General features: G+C 40.3%; 2 protein-coding genes and 1 long non-coding RNA gene across 3 annotated transcripts; 2 read left to right on the forward strand and 1 right to left on the reverse strand.

Annotated features, from left to right (window-relative positions):
- Positions 1-1,577: 1,577 nt before the first annotated feature.
- On the reverse strand, positions 1,578-7,535 carry LOC134486511 (uncharacterized). Its single transcript, XR_010065559.1, has 2 exons — positions 7,037-7,535; positions 1,578-6,363 (listed from the first exon to the last, which is right to left on the reverse strand). It is a non-coding gene; the product is annotated as an uncharacterized LOC134486511 (long non-coding RNA).
- Positions 7,536-11,186: 3,651 nt separating this feature from the next.
- On the forward strand, positions 11,187-22,365 carry LOC103692008 (zinc finger protein 431-like). The gene is made up of 4 exons (XM_008762623.3): positions 11,187-11,279; positions 12,237-12,363; positions 12,561-12,621; positions 22,338-22,365. Exons 1-4 carry the CDS (start codon positions 11,187-11,189, stop codon positions 22,363-22,365), a joined length of 309 nt encoding a protein of 102 aa, XP_008760845.2.
- Positions 18,148-20,510, forward strand: Zfp873l1 (zinc finger protein 873 like 1). Its single transcript, XM_039106096.2, has one exon. The coding sequence runs from the start codon at positions 18,217-18,219 to the stop codon at positions 19,624-19,626; it is 1,410 nt and encodes a 469-aa protein (XP_038962024.1). The 5' UTR covers positions 18,148-18,216; the 3' UTR covers positions 19,627-20,510.
- Positions 22,366-22,718: the final 353 nt, after the last annotated feature.

Raw genomic sequence — 22,718 nt, forward strand, 5'->3', positions numbered from 1 at the left:
TATGAAAATGATAAAAATGGTGGATACAAATGCCTCTGGAATATTCATCTTGTACTGTAAAACTTAGTTCAAGGGGTTGGGGATTTAGCTCAGTGGTAGAGCGCTTGCCTAGGAAGCGCAAGGCCCTGGGTTCGATCCCCAGCTCCGAAAAAAAGAACCAAAAAACCAAAAAAAACAAAAAAAACAAAAAAAAAAAAAACTTAGTTCAAAATCAAGTGAATGACATTATGAAAGTAGATTGCTCAGGGAATAGTCCTACACGTTAATCATAATGTGTGATGTAACAAATAAGTGGATCATGTAAGAGTTTTCACAGTTGCAAAGGACAGAGAAGGAAAATTCAGAAAAACACAAGGAAAATTTACTGTCGCAGCACAATGGACAATGATCTCAGAGGAATTACTAGTGGTGTCTGAGTTACTATTCTCTGAGATGTGAATAAACGCTGATCAACCAATGCCTGGACAGTATTAAAGAACAAGATAAGACTTCCTGTAAGAAGAGGGAGGAGAGAAGGTTAGCATCTGTGCTGGCAGCAAAGAGGAATCTTTTAAGGTAGCCACATTAGCATAAAAGTAAAGAATTGATTTAATTGCTCAGCTATTGAGTTGAACAAAAATCTAGGTTGTGCCATGCAGGTACTAGGGACTAAAACATGGTAAAGAACACAGTCAGAGTAATGTACAGTTTACATTCATATTAAATATAATTCACGATCATGTATATATGTATGCATTCAACCTGTGTGTGTATGCATGTGTTTTTGTGGAATTTACCTGTGACCACAACCACAGAATCCAGACTGTTAGCATTTGGTCTAGGCCACCCCAGCTCCCTGTTACCTGTCAACAGGCAGGTGTGCCTGAATCACAATGAATGGGACATTTGCTTCCTCCATTCTCTCTAGCACTATGGCTTACTTGTTCTAGATCCATCCCCTTGCCACTTCTGACATTATCCCCATTCCCCTCCTATCCTCTCTCTGCATGCTCCTGGCCAGCCTCCACTTCTCTCTGCCTTTCTCTGTCCCTACTACCCTCTCAACTCACCTCCCCATCCCCCCCCCCCCCGTGAATAAACTCTATTCTGTACTATACCCCCCCCCTCTCAATCTATCTCTCTCTCTCTCCCTGGCCCTCCCTCCCTCCCTGTGTCCCTCACTGCCTAGGTCCAAGAGGCTTTTACAAGCTTTTGCCTCTTCCACCTGTTTCTAGTAAATTTTGTGTCAGAATTCTTTCACACCCTCAGCATGGGGTTGCTAGAGGAGGGAAAGCCAAGATCCTGGATCAGGGCTTCCTGCTGCTATGAGGAAGCCCAATCCTGCTCTCTTTTGACCAACCTCCATGCTGCTGCAGTATCCCCAGTGCATTCACATCACCCTTGCTAAGCTTTAGGAGGCCACTCTTTTGCTGCACAGCACAGCCCTGACCCCTTGACTCTGTCAATGCTACCCTTCTGGCTCCTCTCAACCTGAGCTTTTCAAGTTGCAGGAGCTAATGAAAGACCCGTGGAGCGGAAAGACCCTCACTCAAGTCTCGGGATGATGCGACCCCCCAAGAGCTCACGTGAGACCGTCCTTGCCGTAATAACATGAGGTTTATTGATAGGAACCAGTGCACTGGGGTCGAGACTCATATCCCACGCAGGGGCAGTGGAGTTCAACACTGAAAGGCTGGGAGAAAGGGTATTTAAAGGGAGAAACCACAATCCGAGGGCAGGGGTGGTGTCATTGGAAAGTGTCGAGAATACTAATGAAAAATCACAAGGAGGAGCTTCCTGTTTCTCAAGATTGTTTACTTTATGGTCCATCAGTTCCTGGGAGAAGCTTCCTGCTTCTCAAGATTATTCTCTAAGATTTTAATCTAACTTTATGGTCAGCTAGTGTCCCGCGCGTGACTTTCCGCCGGCAAGAAGCACGCGAGACATAGAAATTCTTGCTATGAGTGATACTTTATTCCTATCTCATGGAGAAGCCCTGCGCGCCAGCCAGGCGCGCCTATTTAACCCTCGGGCACGCATCAACGCCTGATTGGTTGTTTACTCATGATCTCATCAGGCACGCCCCGGAATGGGCAAAGACCTGGCAGGAAGGCACTCTTGCACATGCGCATAGTTAACTTCCTGATAGGGGGGCCAGCTGGCGCAGGGAAGGCTGGCGCCATCTTGACTGACTTGGCCTTCCATGTGGGGCGCAGTGGAAGCCAGCGCCATCTAATGGTCGCGCATGTTATTGCGGCCCTCTACATCTCACCCTTATAATTATAATTTTATAGCAGAAATGATCACCCTATCGCGTGCAATGAGGAAACCTCAGCGATGTGCAAGGGCTGATCAAAGGAAATCACTGAGTCTCTCTCAATCCCAGTGCAATGGATCCACAGATCCATGGGGTGCAGGAGCAGAGAACTCAGATACAGAGAGTATCCCTCTCCTCCCAGTGCAATGGACCCACAGGTCCATGGGGTGCAGGAGCAGGGAACTCAAATACAGAGTAAATCCTGAACAAGATAACCAAATTCCAGGTGAGGCCCTTTGTTCAAATGGCTGCAAGTGCTTGAGTGATAACGGCCTTGTCATGTTACTGTTGAGATCTGAGTTTGTAAACCAACCATAGTATGAACACTGATCCACAGCATAGGGCTGCATCAGACAGAGCCACTCCCGATAAGTAGTGGGCACCTCATATGGTCCTCCTCAGCTGTTGCCACCAAGGGCCATGGTCAAGCCACTCCTATAATGAAATTTAGAATTTCCAATTGTTAGTAACTACTCCAGAAAGTTCACCCACTGTACTTGTCTAACAATAGATTGGGGGAGGATAACTCCAGACACTGCAGACACAATGTCTGCAGCAGTAATGGCTGCTACAATAGCAGCGAAAGTGTCAAGGTCTTTTCCAGGACAGTTCAGGATCAGTCATTTTTCTCTGGAACAACCAGCAGACAATGGAACCATTTCTGAGATCTGTATAACCAGGACAGAGGTCTCCAGTCACTGTAGCTTTACACAGGTAGCTTTCTGTGAAGCTATAGTCTGTAAAATGACAACACCAGTTACCAGTTAAGGCAGCAAAAGTCACCAGGGAAATGAAAGGACAGGGGTAACAGCTAGAGTTCAGTCTTCTCCAGGAAACAGCAGTGTACAGAGTCTGAGCGTAGGCCACAATGGGACGGGAACACGTGGCGGTAACACTGACTGCAGCAACGGCAAAGTCTCTGTGATGACAAAGGATGAAGGGAAATCTTCTATCTTCCTCTCAGGGCAGAGGAATGACTCCAGGGACCCGAACCACGAGAGCTGAATCTTCATGCTCCCAGGATCAGCATGTCTCACCAGACACTCAGGCAGCTGGCACACTCCTGTAGCATCCTGTAGAAAAAACACAAACATTCCCTCTTCCCCATATAAAATATCTGGACAGGAACATGTCAATAAGTGGATCTCTCTATTTCACCTAGGCAGAAGTATGCCTAGTTGTAGGGTGCCATAAACTTTGGCATCCAAATTTTTAAAATTGAAATATTTTAAAATTGAAATAAAAGGAGCATTATTTAGCATACAGGGATAACTCCCCCTTTTTATTTATAAAGATATAGTAAAGATATTATTTATTAAGGTAAGTCCTCGAGGATTAAGTTGAGGACACTGAGCACTTGTATTTATAAATTGACTTGTATACCAAATTATTGTCTCTAGCATAATTGTATTGAATATATAAAGAATGAGATTTTTTGACTAATTGTTCCTATGTAAGGCCTATAATCTGTCTGGAATCTTGTCCTCCCTTGTTAAGGAGCCCAGAAAATCCAGTTTGAGTTTTTAAATGTCCTATAAAGGAACAGTATATAGTGCTCTTAACCACTAAGCCATTTTTCTAGCACCTCACAAACTTTATTTACCTAAACATAAGCATTAATTAGAAATGTCAAATCTTGTAAATATTGTCCAGATTTAGTCTTACTAGAAATCTCTGAGCTGGCAGGGTGAGGCTGGGAGTTGAAAGTAAACAAATGGAGTCTTCCTCTTTTCGTGAGGGTGTGTTATCAACTCTATTACCATTTTTAAAGAGCAGCGTCTATGGTTTTGTTTAGTTGTCTGAGCCAGAGCACTGAAAGGACAATGAGTTGTCAGACAATTCACATTGAAATCGTCACTCACTGATTTCAAGTAGAAAACCTGTCTCTAATAAAGCATTAAGTAATTGAAATCAATTGTAAACCACAAGCCACACATTGGCTATCAGTATATGAATAGAAAGCTTGATTTAAAAACAGTGGCTACAGGACGTAATCTAATAATCTGTGCTGAAGCAACAGAAACTCAAGAGAATAAACAAGTGATCCAATCATACATGTAGCCTTTTCATTAGATGAACCACCTATAAATACAGTAAGCGCATTTCCTATGGGTTGTACGTACAAATATACAGGAAATACAAAAACATGTAAAGAATAAAATTATCAATTTTGTCTGAAAAATTTGTATATGTGATAGGCCAAATATCAGTATTTAGTAGTAACCAATTAATTGTTGTTTGGAATAAGATATGTTTTACCAGGTTTCTATTTAAAATACTTCCATGACTCTAGTCCACAACTCTGTACTAACACAGCTGAAGCTTTATCTCCAATGTGCATAACAAAGACCTAAGTCCTCTGGTAAGGTGAGGTACTTAGCCAATTAACATATCTTTAGAAGCTTAAAATTAGCTTCAAATATTCTTTTCTGGAGTAGGGTAACAGCTACTCCCCAAATATTAAAGCTCATTTTGAGAGCAAAGGTTTGTAGTAAACATTTCCATATACATAGAAAGATTTAAGTTCTAACTTCTTACACTGAAGAAGCAACAAAATTACCTAATATGAGGCTGTTAACCATTCTTAATGATATCACTTTATGGGCTCTCTGAAACTATAAGCAAGCTCACGAAATGAAAACTCACAATTGTTATGACGAAAACAAATTGTATAAAATCAATCCTCTAAATCTGTCTTGAAATGGCAGTTGGAGTAAGGAAACTGGCTGTAATGCTCTCACAAGTTCTAAAACCTCATCAATCCTTATAAATCCTGTAACAATCTCTACCTGTTTGATTTTTCCTTAATTAAAAATAAGTTTGAGTTAGTCAATGTAACACTGGCAATCCTAAATCACAATCTTTAAGTTCTCTTTGTAACACCAGAACACAGCCACAAGGTCACCTGAATTCTGAGTACGTGACTAGGCAGCTGTTCTCCCGGCAGTGGAAATTAACATTAAAATACAGATAACTTCTGCGCAAGCCACAACTTTGGAAAGTAAAACTTATTAGGCAGCTGTTTTTGGGGCAGTGGAATTAGCATTAAAATACAGATAACTTCTGGGCAAGCCACAGCTTTGGAAAGCAAAACTCAACCTCCAACAAACAATCTAGTCTCCAAGGCACCACAGGTCTATCTATTATGTTACAAAGTTTGACTGTCAATTCTTACATTTGGACTCACAAAGGTGTGGCCTCCAACACCTCAACCAGGGACAATGTCCTAAATTCTTTTAGAAGCCTGGTTTCTAGCATAAGAATTCCATAAAAACATTACCTCAATTTAGACCTGTTTCCCTAGGTTGGCCCATGTCACACGCTATCTAAAATGACTCCATCCAGATTACTAGCTTTATGTCAACTTTCTGTTACCAATATTATACCCTTTTAACCATATCCAATAACTTGAAAGCCAATAGTCCACAACCAAGGCAAGTAGAGCATATTTATACATATAAAACCAATAAGAAACAAAATTGAAATGGCTACACCTATCTTTAATATTTAGACCAAACACCATTTTTACCCTTTTGTTATGATTTTAGGAGAAGCACCTTGTCACCTGTTGAGTCAAGTAATAAGTCAGGGATTTTTTTTTTAAGAGAAACAGCTATCAACTCTTGTATGAAGAAGCTGTTGGCGCTTTTAAGATCAGCTCGTGTAGACGCTTAGCTTCTGGTCAGCTTCTCCAGCTAATCTAGACACCTGGCTCTAGGCACAGGGCTTCAAAAACCTGATTGAAACTGTTTTTTATTCATTTGTTCCTTTTTGAAACGAGTTAAAACCAAGTCAAGGTGTGCACGACCAGCAGATAAAGTTTTTTACCATTTTTTTTCTTTTGACCACGAAACATAAAACATTTAAGCAACGAGAAACAAAAACCACAGACATAAACTGACAGACATGGACAGCCTGGTGCACCAGAGACAAACAATAGACAAAGAGGGGAAAAAGCCAGATGGTGTTCACGGCGACTATCCATCGAGTGGAGCTGATATGGGCGATGGATTGTCTCAATTCCTGGACTAGTCCACCAACGTGTTGAAACCCAATTCTGTAAGAAACTGAGAGATATCTGAACAGTATGACCGACATTCGCCAATGGTATGGAAGTGAAACACAGCCCGGAGTATTTTTACTCACAACCCAATTACATTAACTCTATCAGGCTGTGCACGGGGACTGAGATGTCCTTTTGTTTGATTCTCCTGAATAAATTTTCAGGCGGTCTGCCTCTATCAAATCTGATCAGTATGACTCTGTAAAGCTGTCGCGTCAGCACCCGGATGCCGCAGCATCCCCAGAGCCGGCGCGGGAGCTTAATTACACCTTTCATAAGCACTAAGACAAAGTTTTTCTCCCAAAATACTGTGTTCCTTTTACCTCCTCCCTTCTCACCCGGGGCATTCTTTCCCCAATTTTTCACCCCTGGCGGTGGTAAGACCGCAGGGGGGCCTGGTGCTTGAGATCGATCAGGATCCTTTCCTCGTTGCAACTTTTCACTATCCTCTGTTTCTGACTGACTGTCTCTCCCTGCCCCCAACGCTCTCCGCTTTGCTGTTACAGCTGGGCAGTTCCCACGCGACCTCTGACGCCGTTTGGCGGTAGCTAGAAACTCAAAGGTCAATAGAAAAAGCCCGAGGGTTGCCAGAGCAACCACAGCGGCACCTGCCGCGTCCGGCAGGGGACTGAGTTGGAGCAGATCAAGGCTAGCCATGGTCTCTCAGAGTTTTTTACCTGTATTCCATAGCTTCTGAATTTCTTCCGTGAAACGGAGGCCTCTCGTAGCGCCGGCGATGTTTTTGTCCCGGGTTTCTCGGCACCAAATGTCCCGCGCGTGACTTTCCGCCGGCAAGAAGCACGCGAGACATAGAAATTCTTGCTATGAGTGATACTTTATTCCTATCTCATGGAGAAGCCCTGCGCGCCAGCCAGGCGCGCCTATTTAACCCTCGGGCACGCATCAACGCCTGATTGGTTGTTTACTCATGATCTCATCAGGCACGCCCCGGAATGGGCAAAGACCTGGCAGGAAGGCACTCTTGCACATGCGCATAGTTAACTTCCTGATAGGGGGGCCAGCTGGCGCAGGGAAGGCTGGCGCCATCTTGACTGACTTGGCCTTCCATGTGGGGCGCAGTGGAAGCCAGCGCCATCTAATGGTCGCGCATGTTATTGCGGCCCTCTACAAGCTAGTACAGGTAGAGGGCAGGGTCTGGAATTTGAGGTATTTAGGGCTTTTTTAAACTTCTGACTTCTTAGCTGCATTTTTTATGCTTTCACTATTGTCCCATTCCTGTCCCTGCTTTTACATTTGACCATGTTTAGAAGAGGATTTAACATAGCATTCATAGGACCAGGAAAACCTATGTGTGAAGGCATCCAGAGTTCCTAAGTAAAATCTCCATGCTTCATTATTAAAGAAAGACATTGCCACAGGAAAAATCATTCCCAGATTTTCTGTCTTATCTGTTGTGATAGCATTTCTTGGTAGTCAAATGGAGTACATTAGGAATTAACTGAAAGCCAAAGAGTTCTGTACTGTGAGGGATTTTTGTTAATTATAATTTTGGACCTGTGAAAAGTGTTTTTATTTCAGGTCTTTAGAGGTGATTTTAATCTGGGACTTAGCTTTGGTGACAGCCTACAGGTATAAAGGACATTGAGGATTGTAGCTCTTCCTATTTGTCTTCTTGCCCTACCCCTGGCTAGCAAGTACATTTTTGGCATTAGAGTCAATTTATTCCAGAATTTAGAAATACACTGAAGACCAGCTGAGACATCCAGCCACATGGATTGAGCCATTTCTGGATTCTTCAACTTTCTATTGGCAGAGAACCATTGTTCGAATAGTTGAACCACAGCTTGGGAGCCACTGTAATGAATCCATATTCTACATAATAGAGAGATTTTCATTCTCACAGCTCTGTTAATCTGAAGAACCTTTACTAATACAGCTATTGTTGTTAATGTAGCATTGTTGTTGTTATGTTTGTGTTCCACACCCAGTGAGGACAATGTTCATATTAAGAAGAGTGCCTCACAGCATCTGTCATGTGTTTCCTGATTTTCTCTGAGGCTTTTCTAATAACCACCAGGTCAAAAGTACTAGCGGTTTGCCTGGACCCAGCCTGAAGGCACATAATAAAATTTTGTCTTCTAACATCCCTACTTGTTAATATTCGGAACACCTGTCCCCTTCTGGACAGACTTGGAGCTTCCCAGTAAGCTGATTACTGGGCTATGCAAGCTAGGTAGCTTAATCCTCCAAAAGGAAGGGGAAATTCCTACTGAGTGCTGTAATGGAAGCTCAGGGAAGCTCCAAATTTGCAAAGCAGTGAATGCAAAGTAGAAGCAGGCATTTGAGCAGCAGGGATCAGGAATCTTAGTTCCTCCTAGGAGCTTGGCTGGAGAACAGAGAAGCAAGTATTTGGAGGAAAGGCACTAGTGGACTGAACTGCAATCTGCACATCAAAAGGGATTGGCCCAGGTGTGTAAACAGGATGGTGTGTCCCATCAGCAACCTCTAGCCCTAAGGGTGGTGCGCTTGTCACTCAAGAGTACTTGCCAATCAGAACCTGCTAATCGACCTGCCAGTCAAAAAAGGAAGGGGCTGTTCCTGCTAACAAGCCTGAGAGTTCCTCTACTTTTTTTTTTTTTTTAAACTAATTAGTCGGGAGTATTTCTCTGTGATATTTACTGAGAGCCTCTGTTAGATTCCGTGAGGAGAGCTTGGAAGTTGAGTGCTCCAGACATGGTAAGTAAAAAGGTCATCTCCCACAAATGGGAGGAACAAGCTGCTTAGCATAAAATGCATGTGTAGTGGGTCTTCCCAGCATCTGAATGGTCTGAAGCAGGCAGAAAAGTCCTTTGTGAACCTATTTTCTATTTGCACCTGTCTGTGGCCTCTAAATAACATTATTATTGGCGCTTAATCTGCACAAAAGATGTGTGGCAGGGGCTTATGTGTAAAAATATCCATGGCAGGATGAGAACGGGAGAAACAGTTTACCGCTTATACTATCATGAGAAACGGTGCGGGAAACAGGTAGATTACAGAGAAAAGTCTGCTGCGGTGGTCACCATATGTAGAAGGACCTGATTCAGGCAGGGTGAAAGACTTTGTAATATCACAGCATTTATTGATTTATGGATACGATTAAATATAACATTTGACGGGCGTTTAATTAGAGCAGGTTACCTTGATCTGTTGGATAATGAGTTCCCATTTTAGGGCTTGTGTTATATAGATATCTACAGTCTTTATTTACACCTTTAAGTCAGCTCAGAAAGTTAAAAATTCTTGATATTTGCTGTAGCTTTCTGTGTCACATTTTAGATCTTATCAGCTAACATCACATAAAGGATTAAGATCAAACACTATTTTATTAATGCTGTTCCCTGTACCATGGTAGGGCCTTCTCTTTTAAAAGTCATTTTGCTAATGTGCTTTTAAAGTTGTATTTATTGTTACACCTTTTTATTGCAAATTTATATTTCTTCGATATTTCATATATTTACATTTAGAATTTTATTCCCTTTCCACTCTCTCCCAAACTCCTCCCCCTTCCCTCAGCTTTAATGAGTGTGCTCCCATTCTCACACATGCACTCCAACCTCAACACCCTGGCATTGCCCTACAGTGGGGAAACAGGTCTTCACATGACCAAGGGCTTTATAGGTACTCTGATTTCTTACTTGTTTCTATTCTCCAGGTTTTCTTAGTGATAAGGAATTTCAGTCCTTGGGCAAGATAGATGTCTCAATAGTTAAAGACTAGGCTCTCAATCCCACCATCTCCACCATCCCTCCTAGAAATAAAACTAAGAATTTCATTCGTTTTTTAAAGATTTCATAATTGTTTGATTAGAACAACATCTCCTATAGCTCTGCCTATTTTTTTCCATATAATTAAGGTTGACTTTGAACACCTAATGTTGTAGGAAGACAGTTCTAAAACTTCTTTTAATATTGGCACTGACTGAGTAGTGAGAAATAAATTACAAGTTAATGAATGTTGCTCAACCTTCCTGTCTTAGGTGTAAAGGGATTACAAATAAAGAGGGACTTGTGTAAGGACTGAGTTCATTGACCAACTATGAAGCTGGTATAATCTATCACAGAAAAGGGAGAGGAAGGAGGAAGATCAGGCCTTTCTGCTTTAGCAATTGTTGACATTAACCATGATTCTGTAAGTAATCAATTTTAGACAACCAGTAAAATTCCAAACTGGGCACCTTGGGGTGTTTTCCAGGTCAGGGCAATCACAAATCTCAATGAAGACCTCACTTTATTTCTATAAACCACATTTCTGTATTTACAGTAGGTCAAGAAACAAAAGATCTACCAAACTCCTGTCCCTTTGCCTTCTAGCAATGCTACTTTTTCTGTTTGAAAATATGCAATGCATGAATTCATTGTATTAAATAGCTGAATAGTACACCATTGTTTAAATATACCACATTTGCTGTATCCATTCCTCCATTGAGGGGTGTCCGGGATGTGTCCAGCTTCTAGCTATTATAAATAAGGCTGCTATGAATAGAGTGGAGAGTGCATTTTTGCTACATGTTTGAGCATCTTCTGGGTATATCTAGTTCGTCAGATACAAGTATTTCCAATTTTCTGAGGAAACACTAGATTGATTTTCTTAGTGGCATTGTCCTAAACGAGGTAACTCAGATATGAAAGAAGGCAAATGTTATGTACTCCCTGATAAGTAAATATTGGAAAAAAGCTCAGAAGCCATGATAGAACTTATAGACTATATGAAGCTCAAGAATTAGGAAGAAAACAGTGTGCATGCTTCAGTCCTCCTTAAGAGAAGAAACAAAATAATCATAGGAGGTAGAGGGAGTGAGGATCCTGTAAGAAAGAGATGGAGTAAATGGCGGAGGAACAATTGTTGGAAGAGATAAGGGAGGTTCAGGAAATTGAGCGAAGGCGTGTACAAGAGGGGGAAGGGGAACTGGGGCAGCCAGTAGAAAAGCAACAGTTCCCAGGATCCATTGCATGTAGCATTAGGAAGAAGTAGGGGACATATCAACCTAGGAATGTAATAGGAGCTCAGGCATGCTTCAAATTTGCAAAGAAATGAATACAGTGTGGAATCATGCAGTTTAGCACGTGGGATCAGGAATCTTAATTCCTCCTAGGGACTTCACAAGAGAATAGACAGTTAAGCTATCTGAGGAGAGGCACTAGTGCACTGAGTTGCAAATGTGCATATGGAAAAGGGATTGTCCAAGGCTGGAAATACAAAGGTATGTCCCTTCAGCAACCTCTAATCCTATGGGTGGTGCTCATGTCACTCAAGATTTACACGCCCATCAGAACCTCCTAACATACCAGCCTTTCAGAAGAGAATGCGGCTCTTCAGGTGACTACCAAGGCCACACATTCCTCTGCATAACACTTTAGAAATCGGAGTTACTTTGAGATATTTTCAGAAAGCCTCTGCTAGGTTGTGTGTGGGGACTTTGGCAAGTTAAGAACTCCAAACATGGAGTTCTAGACCTGCTCCTAGGGGGAGCATGGGGTTTCTGCCCATATTTGGGTGCTGAGACAAAGATATGGACAAGAAGTAAAGGGTAGATGGAAATGGTCTATTGCATTACAGGAGTCATGTACAGGTGAGAGGAATCTTCAGTCCTAAGGTCACTGTTGAGTACTGAGTCTCTGAGAACAGTAAGTTGGAAGGTCTGACATCACCCTACATCATTCCATACCCAATATATTAATAGTGAGGCATCAGGTTCCCCGGAACCATTTATTTGCTTTTATATTAACTTAGGTTTTTATAGTTTATCTGTCTGGTTATTGTATAAAATTATGATGTGGTTGGGCAGGTGAGTAATCCAATATTCATTGTCAAGTAAACATTTACACTTCTGTCAGTACCATGCTTTCTTCTGTACACATGTATTGGGTCTTTTAGGATGTATTGACCTATGATGATGTACATGTGAACTTCACCAAAGAAGAGTGGGCTTTGATGGATCCTTCTCAGAAGAGTCTCTACAAAGATGTGATGCTGGAGACATATAGGAATCTCACTGCTGTAGGTAATGCCGTCATTTTTTTTTTCTAAAATTTTGGGGCAACATTTTGTTATTGTTATTTGTTTTTGTATTTTCAGTTGAGAATGTGGAAGAATGAGGTGAATGAATCAGTCATGGTTCTAAACTACATTCAAGTTAATAACTTAAATTTTCCATATTATCCAATAATGTAACATATTTCCTCTGGCACTATACTTCAGGCTACATTTGGGAAGACCATAAAATTGAAGAACATTTTCAAAAATCCAGAAGTCATGGAAGGTAATTTCCATTTGCATGTTGATATAGATATGCCTCTGAAGGAATTTAAAATGTCTCACAAGATTAAAGAAATGCAGTAATGTAAAAGGAACACTGCTTTAAATTATGGATGAGAAATGAATCCCACACAACAAAATATGTCAATGTCTTGTATCTAATTTGTGTTTGTAAAGCATTCTCTTAAGTACAAATATACAGAAACATGATCAAATAGGCATATTCCTATTTGAATCCAACCCAGTAGAGCCAGGGTATAGAAATGCCAGTCTGTTCAATGACATGCCATGTGGGTATTGCAAATGGTAAACAAATTGATTAGGTCATAAATATTTATCCATAACTTTGTTATGAGCAAATAATCCATATTAAATCTGCTAATCACCATATACTTTTTGTTCATTTATTTATTTTTTTTAATGTGTTCAATGCTTCTTTTATCTTTATTAAATTGGATATTTCTTATTTACATTTGAAATGTTATTCCCTTTCCTGGTTTTCATGCCAACATCCTCCTATCGTCTCCATCTCCCCTTGTATATATGTGTTCCCCTCCCAATCCTCCCCACTTTTCAACCCATTCTCCCTGAATACCATTCAATGGGGGTCCAGCCTTGGCAGGACCAGTGGATGAGAAAATCCACTCGTGTCCTTACTAGGCTATTCATTGCTACCTATGCAGTTTGCAGATTTTTTTCCCCATCTTTATTGACTTGAGTATTTCTTATTTACATTTTGATTGTTATTCTCCTTCCAGGTTTCCAGGCCAACATCCCCCCAAACCCTCCCCCTCCCTTTCTGTAAGTGTGTTCCCCTCCCCATACTCCCCCCATTACCACCCTCCCCCCAACAATCAAGTTCACTGGGGGTCAGTCTCTGCAGGACCAAGGGCTTCCCCTTCCACTAGTGCTCTTACTAGGCTATTCATTGCTACTTATGTGATTGGAGCCCAGGGTCAGTCCATGTATATAGTCTTTGAGTAGTGGCTTAGTCATGGAAGCTCTAGTTGGTTGGCATTGTTGTTCATATGCAGTCTCAAGCCCCTTCAAGCTCTTTCAGTCCTTTCTAAGATTCCTTCAATGGGAATCCCATTCTCAGTTCATTGGTTTGCTGCTGGCATTCGCCTATGTATTTGCTGTATTCTGGCAGTGTCTCTCAGGAGAGATCTACATCCGGTTCCTGTCTGCAGGCACTCCTTTGCTTCATCCATCCTGTCTAATTGGGTGGCTGTATATGTATGGGCCACATGTGGGGCAGGCTCTGAATGGGTGTTCCTTCTGCCTCTGTTCTAAACTTTGCCTCCCTATTCCCTCCCGAGAGTATTCTTGTTCCTCTTTTAAAGAAGGAATGAAGCATTCACATTTTGGTCATCCGTCTTGAGTTTCATGTGTTCTAGGCATCTAGGGTAATTCAAGCTAATAGCCACTTATCAATGAGTGCATACCATGTGTGTTTTTCTGTGATTGGGTTACCTCACTCAGGATGATATTTTCCAGTTCCACCCATTTGCCTATGAATTTCATTAAGGCATTGTTTTTGATAGCTGGGTAGTATTCTATTGTGTAGATGTACCACATTTTCTGTATCCAGTCTTCTGTTGAAGGGCATCTGGGTTCATTCCAGCTTCTGGCTATTATAAATAAGGCTGCTATGAACGTAGTGGAGCACGTGTCTTTGTTATATGTTGCGGCACCTTTTGGGTATATGCACAAGAGAGGTATAGTGGGTTCTCGGGTAGTTCAATGTCCAATTTTCTGAGGAACCTCCAGACTGGTTGTACCAGTCTGCCATCCCACCAACAATGGAGGAGTGTTCTTCTTTCTCCTTATCCTCGCCAGCATCTGCTGTTACTAGAGTTTTTGACCTTAGCCAGTCTGACTGGTGTGAGGTAGAATCTCAGGGTTGTTTTGACTTGCTTTTCCCTTATAACTGAAGATGTTGAACATTTCTTTTGGTGCTTCTCAGCTATTCATCATTCCTCAGCTGTGAATTCTTTGTTTAGATCTCCCTGCCGTCTAACTTCGGGTGTTCTTTGTATATTTTGGATATAAGCCCTCTATCAGTTGTAGGTTGGTAAAGATCTTTTCCCAATTTGTTCATTCCCAGTTTGTCCTATAAACAGTGTCCTTTGCCTTATGGAAGCTTTGTAGTTTTATGAGATACCATTTGTAGAGATTCTTGATCTTAGAGCATAAGCCATTGATGTTTTGTTCAGGAACTTTTCTCCAGTGCCCAGGTGTTCAAGATTCTTCCCCACTTTTTCTTCTATTAGTTTGAGTATATCTGGTTTGATGTGGCGATCCTTGATACACTTAGCCTTAAGCTTTGTACAGGGTGATAAGCATGGATGATCTGCATTCTTCTACATGCTGACCTCCAGTTGAACCAGCACCATTCGCTGAAAATCCTATCTCTTTTTCATTGCATGGTTTTGTCCTCAGTGTCAAAAATAAAGTGACCATAGGTATGAGGGTTCATTTCTGGGTCTTCAGTTCTATTCCACTGTTCTATCTGTCTGTCTCTGTACCAATACCATGCAGTTTTTTTTTTATTACTATTGCTCTGTAATACTGCTTGAGTTCAGGGATAGTGATTCCCCCAGAAGTCCTTTTATTGTTGAGGATAGTTTTAGGTATCCTGGTTTTTTTTTTTACCCCAGATGAATTTGCAAATTTTTCTGTCTAACTCTATGAAGAATTGGATTGGTATTTTGATGGGGATTGCATTAAATCTGTAGATTGTTTTTGGTAACATGGCCATTTTTACTATATTCATCCTGCCAATCCGTGAGCATGGGAGATCTTTCCATCATCTGAGGTCTTCTTCAGTTTCTTTCTTCAGAGGCTTGAAGTTCTTACCATAGAGATCTTTTACTTGCTTGGTTAAAGTCGTATGGAGGTATTTCATATTATTTGGGACTATTATGAAGGGTGTCCTTTCCCTAATTTCTTTCTCAACTTGTTTCTCTTTTGTGTAGAGGAAGGCTACTGATTTATTGGAGTTAATTTTATACCCAGCCACTTTGCTGAAAGTGTTTATCAGGATCAGTAGTTCTCTGGTGGACCTTGTGGGATCACTTAAATATACTATCCTATCATCTGCACATAGTGATATTTTGACTTCTTCTTTTCTAATCTGTATTCCTTTGATCTCCTTTTCTTGTCTGATTGCTCTGGCTACAATTTCAAGAAATAAATTGAATAAGTAGGGAGAGAGTGGGCAGCCTTGTCTAGTCCCTGATTTTAGTGGGATTGCTTCAAGTTTCTCTCCATTTACTTTAATGTTAACTACTGGTTTGCTGTATATGGCTTTTACTATGTTTATGTATGGGCCTTGAAATCCTATTCTTTCCTGGACTTTTATCATGAAGGGGTGTTGAATTTTGTCAAATGCTTTCTCATCATTGGTTTTTCTTTCAGTTTGTTTATATAGTTAATTACATTGATGGTTTTCTGTATATGAAACCATCCCTGCATCCCTGGGATGAAGCCTACTTTATCGTGATGGATGATTGTTTTGATGTGCTCTTGGATTTGGTTTGCAAGAATTTCATTGAGTATATTTGCATCGATATTCATAAGGGAAATTGTTCTGAATTTCTCGTTCTATGATGCATCCTTGTGTGGTTTAGGTATAAGAGTAATTGTCGCTTCATAGAAGGAATTCGGTAGCGCTCCATCTGTTACAATTTTTTCGAATAGTTTGGATAGTATTGTTATGAGGTCTCTCTTCTATCTCTTGTATTCTGTTGGTGATGCTTGTATCTATGGCTCCTTGTGTCTTCCTTTGGCTTTCTATCTCCAGGGTTGTCTCCCTTTGTGCTTTCTTTATTGTTTCTATTTCCATTTTCAATTCTTTCACCTGTTTGTCTGTGTTTTCCTGTAATTCTTTCAGGGAGTTTTGTGTTTCTTCTCTAAGTGTGTCTAATTGTTTACTTGTGTTTTCCTAAATTTCTCTAAGGGAGTTCTTTAAGTCTCTCTTGAAATCCTCCAACCTCATGATGAAATGTGATTTTGAATCTTGTTCTTGCTTTTCTGGTGTGTTTGGATTTTCAGTGTTTGCTTTGGTGTGAGAAATGAGCTTTGATTATGTCATGTCGTCTAGGTTTCTGTTGCTTGTGTTCCTGTACTTGCCTCTCATCAGCAGGTTTTTTCTGGTGTTACTTTGTTCTGCTGTTTCTGACAGTGGCTTGACCTTCCTTTAGGCCTGTGTGTCAGGAGTGCTGTAGACCTATTTTCCTTTTTTCTTTCAGCCAGTTATGGGAACAGAGTGTTCTGCTTTCAGGAGTGTATTCCTTCCTATCTCCTGGCTTTCAGCTGTTCCTCTGAGCGTGAGTCCTGAGTCTACGATGCAAGTCACTTGGAGCAGAAAATTTGGTCTTACCTCTGGTCTCGGCCCTGAAGTTGCTCCTTGGGGCTTGGTTTCATCTCTCTGTGAGAGCAATAACCAAAAGGGCCTGCCAATCCTTCCTTGTGCTCAGGGGCATAGATGGCTCTAGGAGTTTTCCTCTCTTGTCTCGGGCCTGAAGTTGCTCCTAGGGGCTGGTTTTCAGCTCTCCTGAGGGCAGAAACCAGAAGCTCAATGTTTTGATATGGAAAATTCTTGAACTGAGTGCAAAAGTAAGAACAAATCTTCTGCTCTAAGTGACCCACCTGGTGGCCTCAGGACACACAAAGTTAGAAGTTCTCTAGGACAGGATAAATCTGGTTTCACCACCATATACTTCTAATAACATTGCTCAGATAAGTGAGATGGACAGTTTTTGTGATTCAAGAATGGAATTATGTTAGAACATTAATCCATATACCACATCTCTATGATGTAAAGTTTCAAACTGTGTTAATGTAATGTGGAATCCTTTCTTTGTTATTCTTTTAAATCGGATGTCTTGTGTCACACTGTATATAATCCATGTGAACATAGGAGATAATGAAAGAAGCAACATACCTCCATCTCTTCCAGAATAATTAGAAGAGATGCAATAGTCATCACATATATTATACTGCCTAAACCTGCTATAAATTTTAAAATAATTAGTTTTCCAACACTATTGGGTACCTTGTCAAAATCAAACTGGTGAAAATCCATGTGAGTAATAGGGATATTGAAGTTTTTTTCTTTGCCATGGTTCACATTTCAAATGTAGTATCACTCAAATGATAGCAAAACTTACGAATGGAATCAGTGTGACAAAGCGCTGAGTTCCTACTTTTCTTCAAATATATGAAAAATTCTTGTGGAAAAAATAATTTACAAATGTGTGACAGGGAGTCTAGGCTCTTCCGATCCCATCTATCTTCAAAGAGGCCAAAGCTCGTAATGTAGGGGAGCACCACTATCTTAAAGTGTTATTACTTTAAGTCAGATTGCTGTTTTCAATTAAATCAAATTGCAAAATGAATTGATATGAACAAAAAGACTCATTAGTATAGTAAATGTGAGAAAGCTTTCACATGTGCCAATTTAATTTGCAGGCATAGAAGATGTCGAACTGGAGAGCAACCCTCTGAGTTTATTCAACATGGTAAAGTCTTTGCATATCAATGTCATACCATAAAGCATGAAATTATTCATATTAGAGAAAACCCTGTTGGAAATATGAAATATGGTGAGGCTTCTGCTCAAAGCAGTGATCTCCAAATACATAGACGAACACATACAGGAGCAAAATCCTATGAATGTAACCAGTGTGGCAAAACCTTTGCAGGAATTGGTGGTCTCCAATATCATATAAGAACACATACAAGAAAGAAACCCTATGAATGTGGCCAGTGTGGTAAAACCTTTGCAAGAAGGGGTAGTCTCCAATATCATATAAGAACACATACAGAAGAGAAACCCTATGAACATATTCAATGTGATAAAGCCTTTGCACCTAGAAGTGATCTGAAATATCATAAAAGAACACATACAGCAGAGAAACCCTATGAATGTACCGAATGTGGTAAAGCCTTTGTACAAAGCAGTTATCTCCAAAAACATAAACGAACACATACAGGAGAGAAACCTTATGAATGTATCCTATGTGGTAAAGCCTTTGTACAAAATAATCATCTCCAAGCACATAAACGAACACATACAGGAGAGAAAGCCTATGAGTGTAACCATTGTGGTAAAGCTTTTTCCTATAGAAATCTTCTCCAAATACATAAAAGAATACATACAGGAGAGAAACCCTATGAATGTAACCAGTGTGGTAAAGCCTTTACAGGAAGGGCTGGTCTCCAGTATCATACAAGAACACATACAGACGAGAAACCCTATGAATGTATTCAATGTGGTAAAGCGTTTGCACAAAGACGTGATCTGAAATATCATAAAAGAACACATACAGGGGAGAAATCCTATGAATGTACCGAATGTGGTAAAGCCTTTGTACAAAGCAGCAGTCTCCAAAAACATAAACGAACACATTCAGGAGAGAAACCTTATGAATGTATCCTATGTGGTAAAGCCTTTGTACAAAATAGTCATCTCCAAGCACATAAACGAACACATACAGGAGAGAAACCCTATGAATGTAACCATTGTGGTAAAGCTTTTTCATATAGCAATGTTCTCCAAATACATAAACGAACACATACAGGAGAGAAACCCTACAAATGTAACCATTGTGGTAAAGCATTTACGGCAAGGGCTGGTCTCCAGTATCATACAAGAACACACACAGGAGTGAAACCGTATGAATGTATTCAGTGTGGTAAAGCCTTTGCACAAAGCAGTATTCTGCAGTATCATAGAAGAACACATACAGGAGAGAAACCGTACGAATGTAATCAATGTGGTAAAGCCTTTGCACAAAGCAGTAGTCTCCAAATACATAAACGAACACATACAGGAGAGAAACCATATGAATGTCACCAATGTGGTAAAGCTTTTTCATATAGAAATGTTCTTCAAATACATAAACGAATACATACAGGAGAGAAACCCTATGAATGTAACCTGTGCGGTAAAGCCTTTGCTCGAAGCAGTGATCTTCAGTATCATAGAAGAACACATACATGATGTGATAAAGCTGCAGCACAAATACATGAACAAACTAATACAGAAGAAAAACTTTATGAATGTAACCAACGTGGTAAAGCTTTTTCATATAATAACGTTCTTCAAATACTTAAATGTGCTCATATAAGCAAGAAACCCTATGGATATAACCAGTGTGGGAAGGACTTTGAAGGAAGGAGTGGTCTCCAATATCATAAAAGAACACATACAGGAGAGAACCTTGAATGTACCAAATGTGGTAAAGCTGTTTAATAAAGCAGTGGTCTCTAAATACAGAAAAGAACACATTGAGGAGAGGAATTTGGTCACTGTAATCAATATGTTAAGGCCATTGTACATAAAAGTCATCTTTTAAAAACACATACTGTAGAGAAGTCCTCTGAAAGTAAATACTATGGAAATGGCTTTGCACCAAATGTTCATCCCCTGACACTTAAAAGAATTCACCCTGGGTAGAAACACTGTGAATTTAAGAAATGTGATAATAATTTTACAAGTCACAATACTCTGAAAGAACATTAAAGAAGACATATGAAAGAGAAATCTTATGAGTATCATCAGTAGAATAAAGAAATCCCTGAATATTGAAATCATCTTCAAATGCATGAAGAAGACATGGATGGCACTATGGATGTAATCAGAGTTGTAACAGCTTTTCTTGTAAAATTGGTCTGGTGTGTTATAAAAATACAAAAAAAACCCCACAAAAAGCCGAAAAACCCTATGGATGTTAGCAATGTGGCAATTCCTTTACATATCATGGTTGTCTTTGAATATGTAACTGAACAGCTTCTGGCGTCAAATCTTACAAATGTAAACAATGTGGTAAGGACTTTCTATGTTGTTCATATTCAATTGCACAAAATAAAGCACAATTTAGAGAACTCATGTGACTTTATTTAATATGGTTAGGCCTTTGTACATTTTTATAGTTTTGTTCCTCATGAAAGAATCCATAGTGGAGTAAAACTATTTGGATGCATTTAATATGGTAAACCCCTTTCAAATTTCACAAGTCTTCACCATCACGAGACAGAAACCTTATGAATGTATTCAATACGGTGAACACATTGCACAGTTCTGTAAATTTCATCATCATGAAAATATTTATGCTGGAAAGAAAGTCTATGAGTGCACACTGTTGTGTTATGGGGTCCTCGCAATCCGACACAAATTAAACTCAAGAAAAGCAAATGACAAAAATGTATTGTAATCAAGCTCCTGCTGGACGAGGGACAGAAATCACACTCTCACCCTAATGTGTGACGTGCCATGCACCCACCTCTGCACTGTGAGCAAAAATGTTCTACAGTTTTTAAGCTTGAAAACAAAAAAAATCTGTGCCAAGATACAGATACATTCTCCCAAATCAGTATTTAGGGATCGCACTTTCCTTAGGTTGTTTACAGAGGCATCTGTTACAGAATGCGAGTGTAACAGTCTTACAATCATATCCTTTTGTTCTTTGGTGGTTAGGAACAGGCCTCAAGTTTTGAACAGCACAGAATAAACAGCAGAAGGCATTGTTAGGAATAGTCCTGTTCACAGGAACAAAAGGTGAAAAAAGGAAGGTGGTCCACTAATGGGAAGTCTCCAGCTCCAACACCTCATTGGAACTTGAACGTAGGTTCACCATTTAATAAAATGGAGGCCGACAACATAAAGGAAGTTTTAAGGATTTGTTTCTTTTGTTTGTTCCCCAATGGTTTTGGATTGTTTCTAATCCTACTTGTGTTAAATCAGTTCCCAAATTGCAGGAGAATCCTTCGTTTGACAGGCTGAATATCCATGACCCTGGTGTTTTATGATTGGTAATAAAATTTCCAGCAGCCAGAGTCTAAGCAGGGAGTGAAAGGCAGTACTTTTGGATTCCTAAGGAAAGGGAACAAAAAGATTTTGATCCAGGATTGTCATGCCCAGAAAGGAATATAATACAGACTGGCGAGCAGGGAAAGCGAGAACAGCCGCCATGAAAGTACATGGAGAGTATGGCCTATTTGTCCCTTCCTACTGAGACTAGGGTAGTAAATATAAGACACAGATTTTACTAAGTAATAACTCAGGAGTATGTGGTGGGAGGATTTATCAATGAAGAAGTTTGGGATTGATGCACCCATTGAGGAGATTTACGCATATTAATCAAACCGCAAGTGTATTTGTGACTTTCATTTGATAATCCAGGGTAATTAAGTGGGCAACAAAGATCTCTGACAGTTGCAGTGAGGTATTAGAGAAGATTAAACTACTACCTCTCCAGAACGTGCCCCATGTGTAGGCCTAAACAGAGTATTAAAAATTAATTGAAGATTCTCAAGTGGAAAACACTTACCATGATGTTAGAGTATTACATGGGGCATAGTTTCTTAGCAGATTTGCAGGATTTGCTTAAAGAACATAGTTCTTCACCAAGCTGTGGAGGCTTGGAACTAGAACAAATAGAGTGCAGAACTGCCATTTATAATTCATGGCATGTGGTGGGACATAGCAAAGTTTTTCAAGGCCACACAATCAAGCCAGGTGACTGGGATTTATACCAGGACCTTCTCAAAGGATTCTGGGTGTCTTAGAGTTTGAACTCTGAAGCCTGGGAACCCTTTATGCATAAAGATCCAGACTGCTCTGAAGACAGAGAGAAAGGTCAGTGGTAGCAACTGCCTGCATAAGATAAACTAGGAAGAGAGAAAAATGAGAATTGTTCAATTGTTGTTAAGGGTAAAATTGATACAGTTAATTCTGTGAGTGCTTTTAAATATTCATGAAATCAAGTAGTCCAGGCTTTTGACCACAAATGTAGGAAGCAGAGACATAGAGTTAGAGAGAAAGCCAATCTCAACAAATAATGATTAGAGTTATTAATCTCCATACAATGGAGAATGAATCGTAAAATATTTTAAAGAAAATTTGAAAATGTCTATGAAAGGGCAGAGACTTGGGTTCTTTAATCATAGACTCCACAGGAATTCTCTGTAGGGCAGGTTAGTTACTCTCTGCTTCTCCAAATTGCCTATGTTCAGAGTAGGGTGGCCACCCATAGGAACCTAAGACTTGAAAGTGATCAAGCAGTAGAGGAATAATCCTTTAGGTCTGGTTCC

The sequence above is a fragment of the Rattus norvegicus genome, chromosome 3 (genome assembly GCF_036323735.1).
Source record: "Rattus norvegicus strain BN/NHsdMcwi chromosome 3, GRCr8, whole genome shotgun sequence".
Taxonomy (NCBI): domain Eukaryota; kingdom Metazoa; phylum Chordata; class Mammalia; order Rodentia; family Muridae; genus Rattus; species Rattus norvegicus.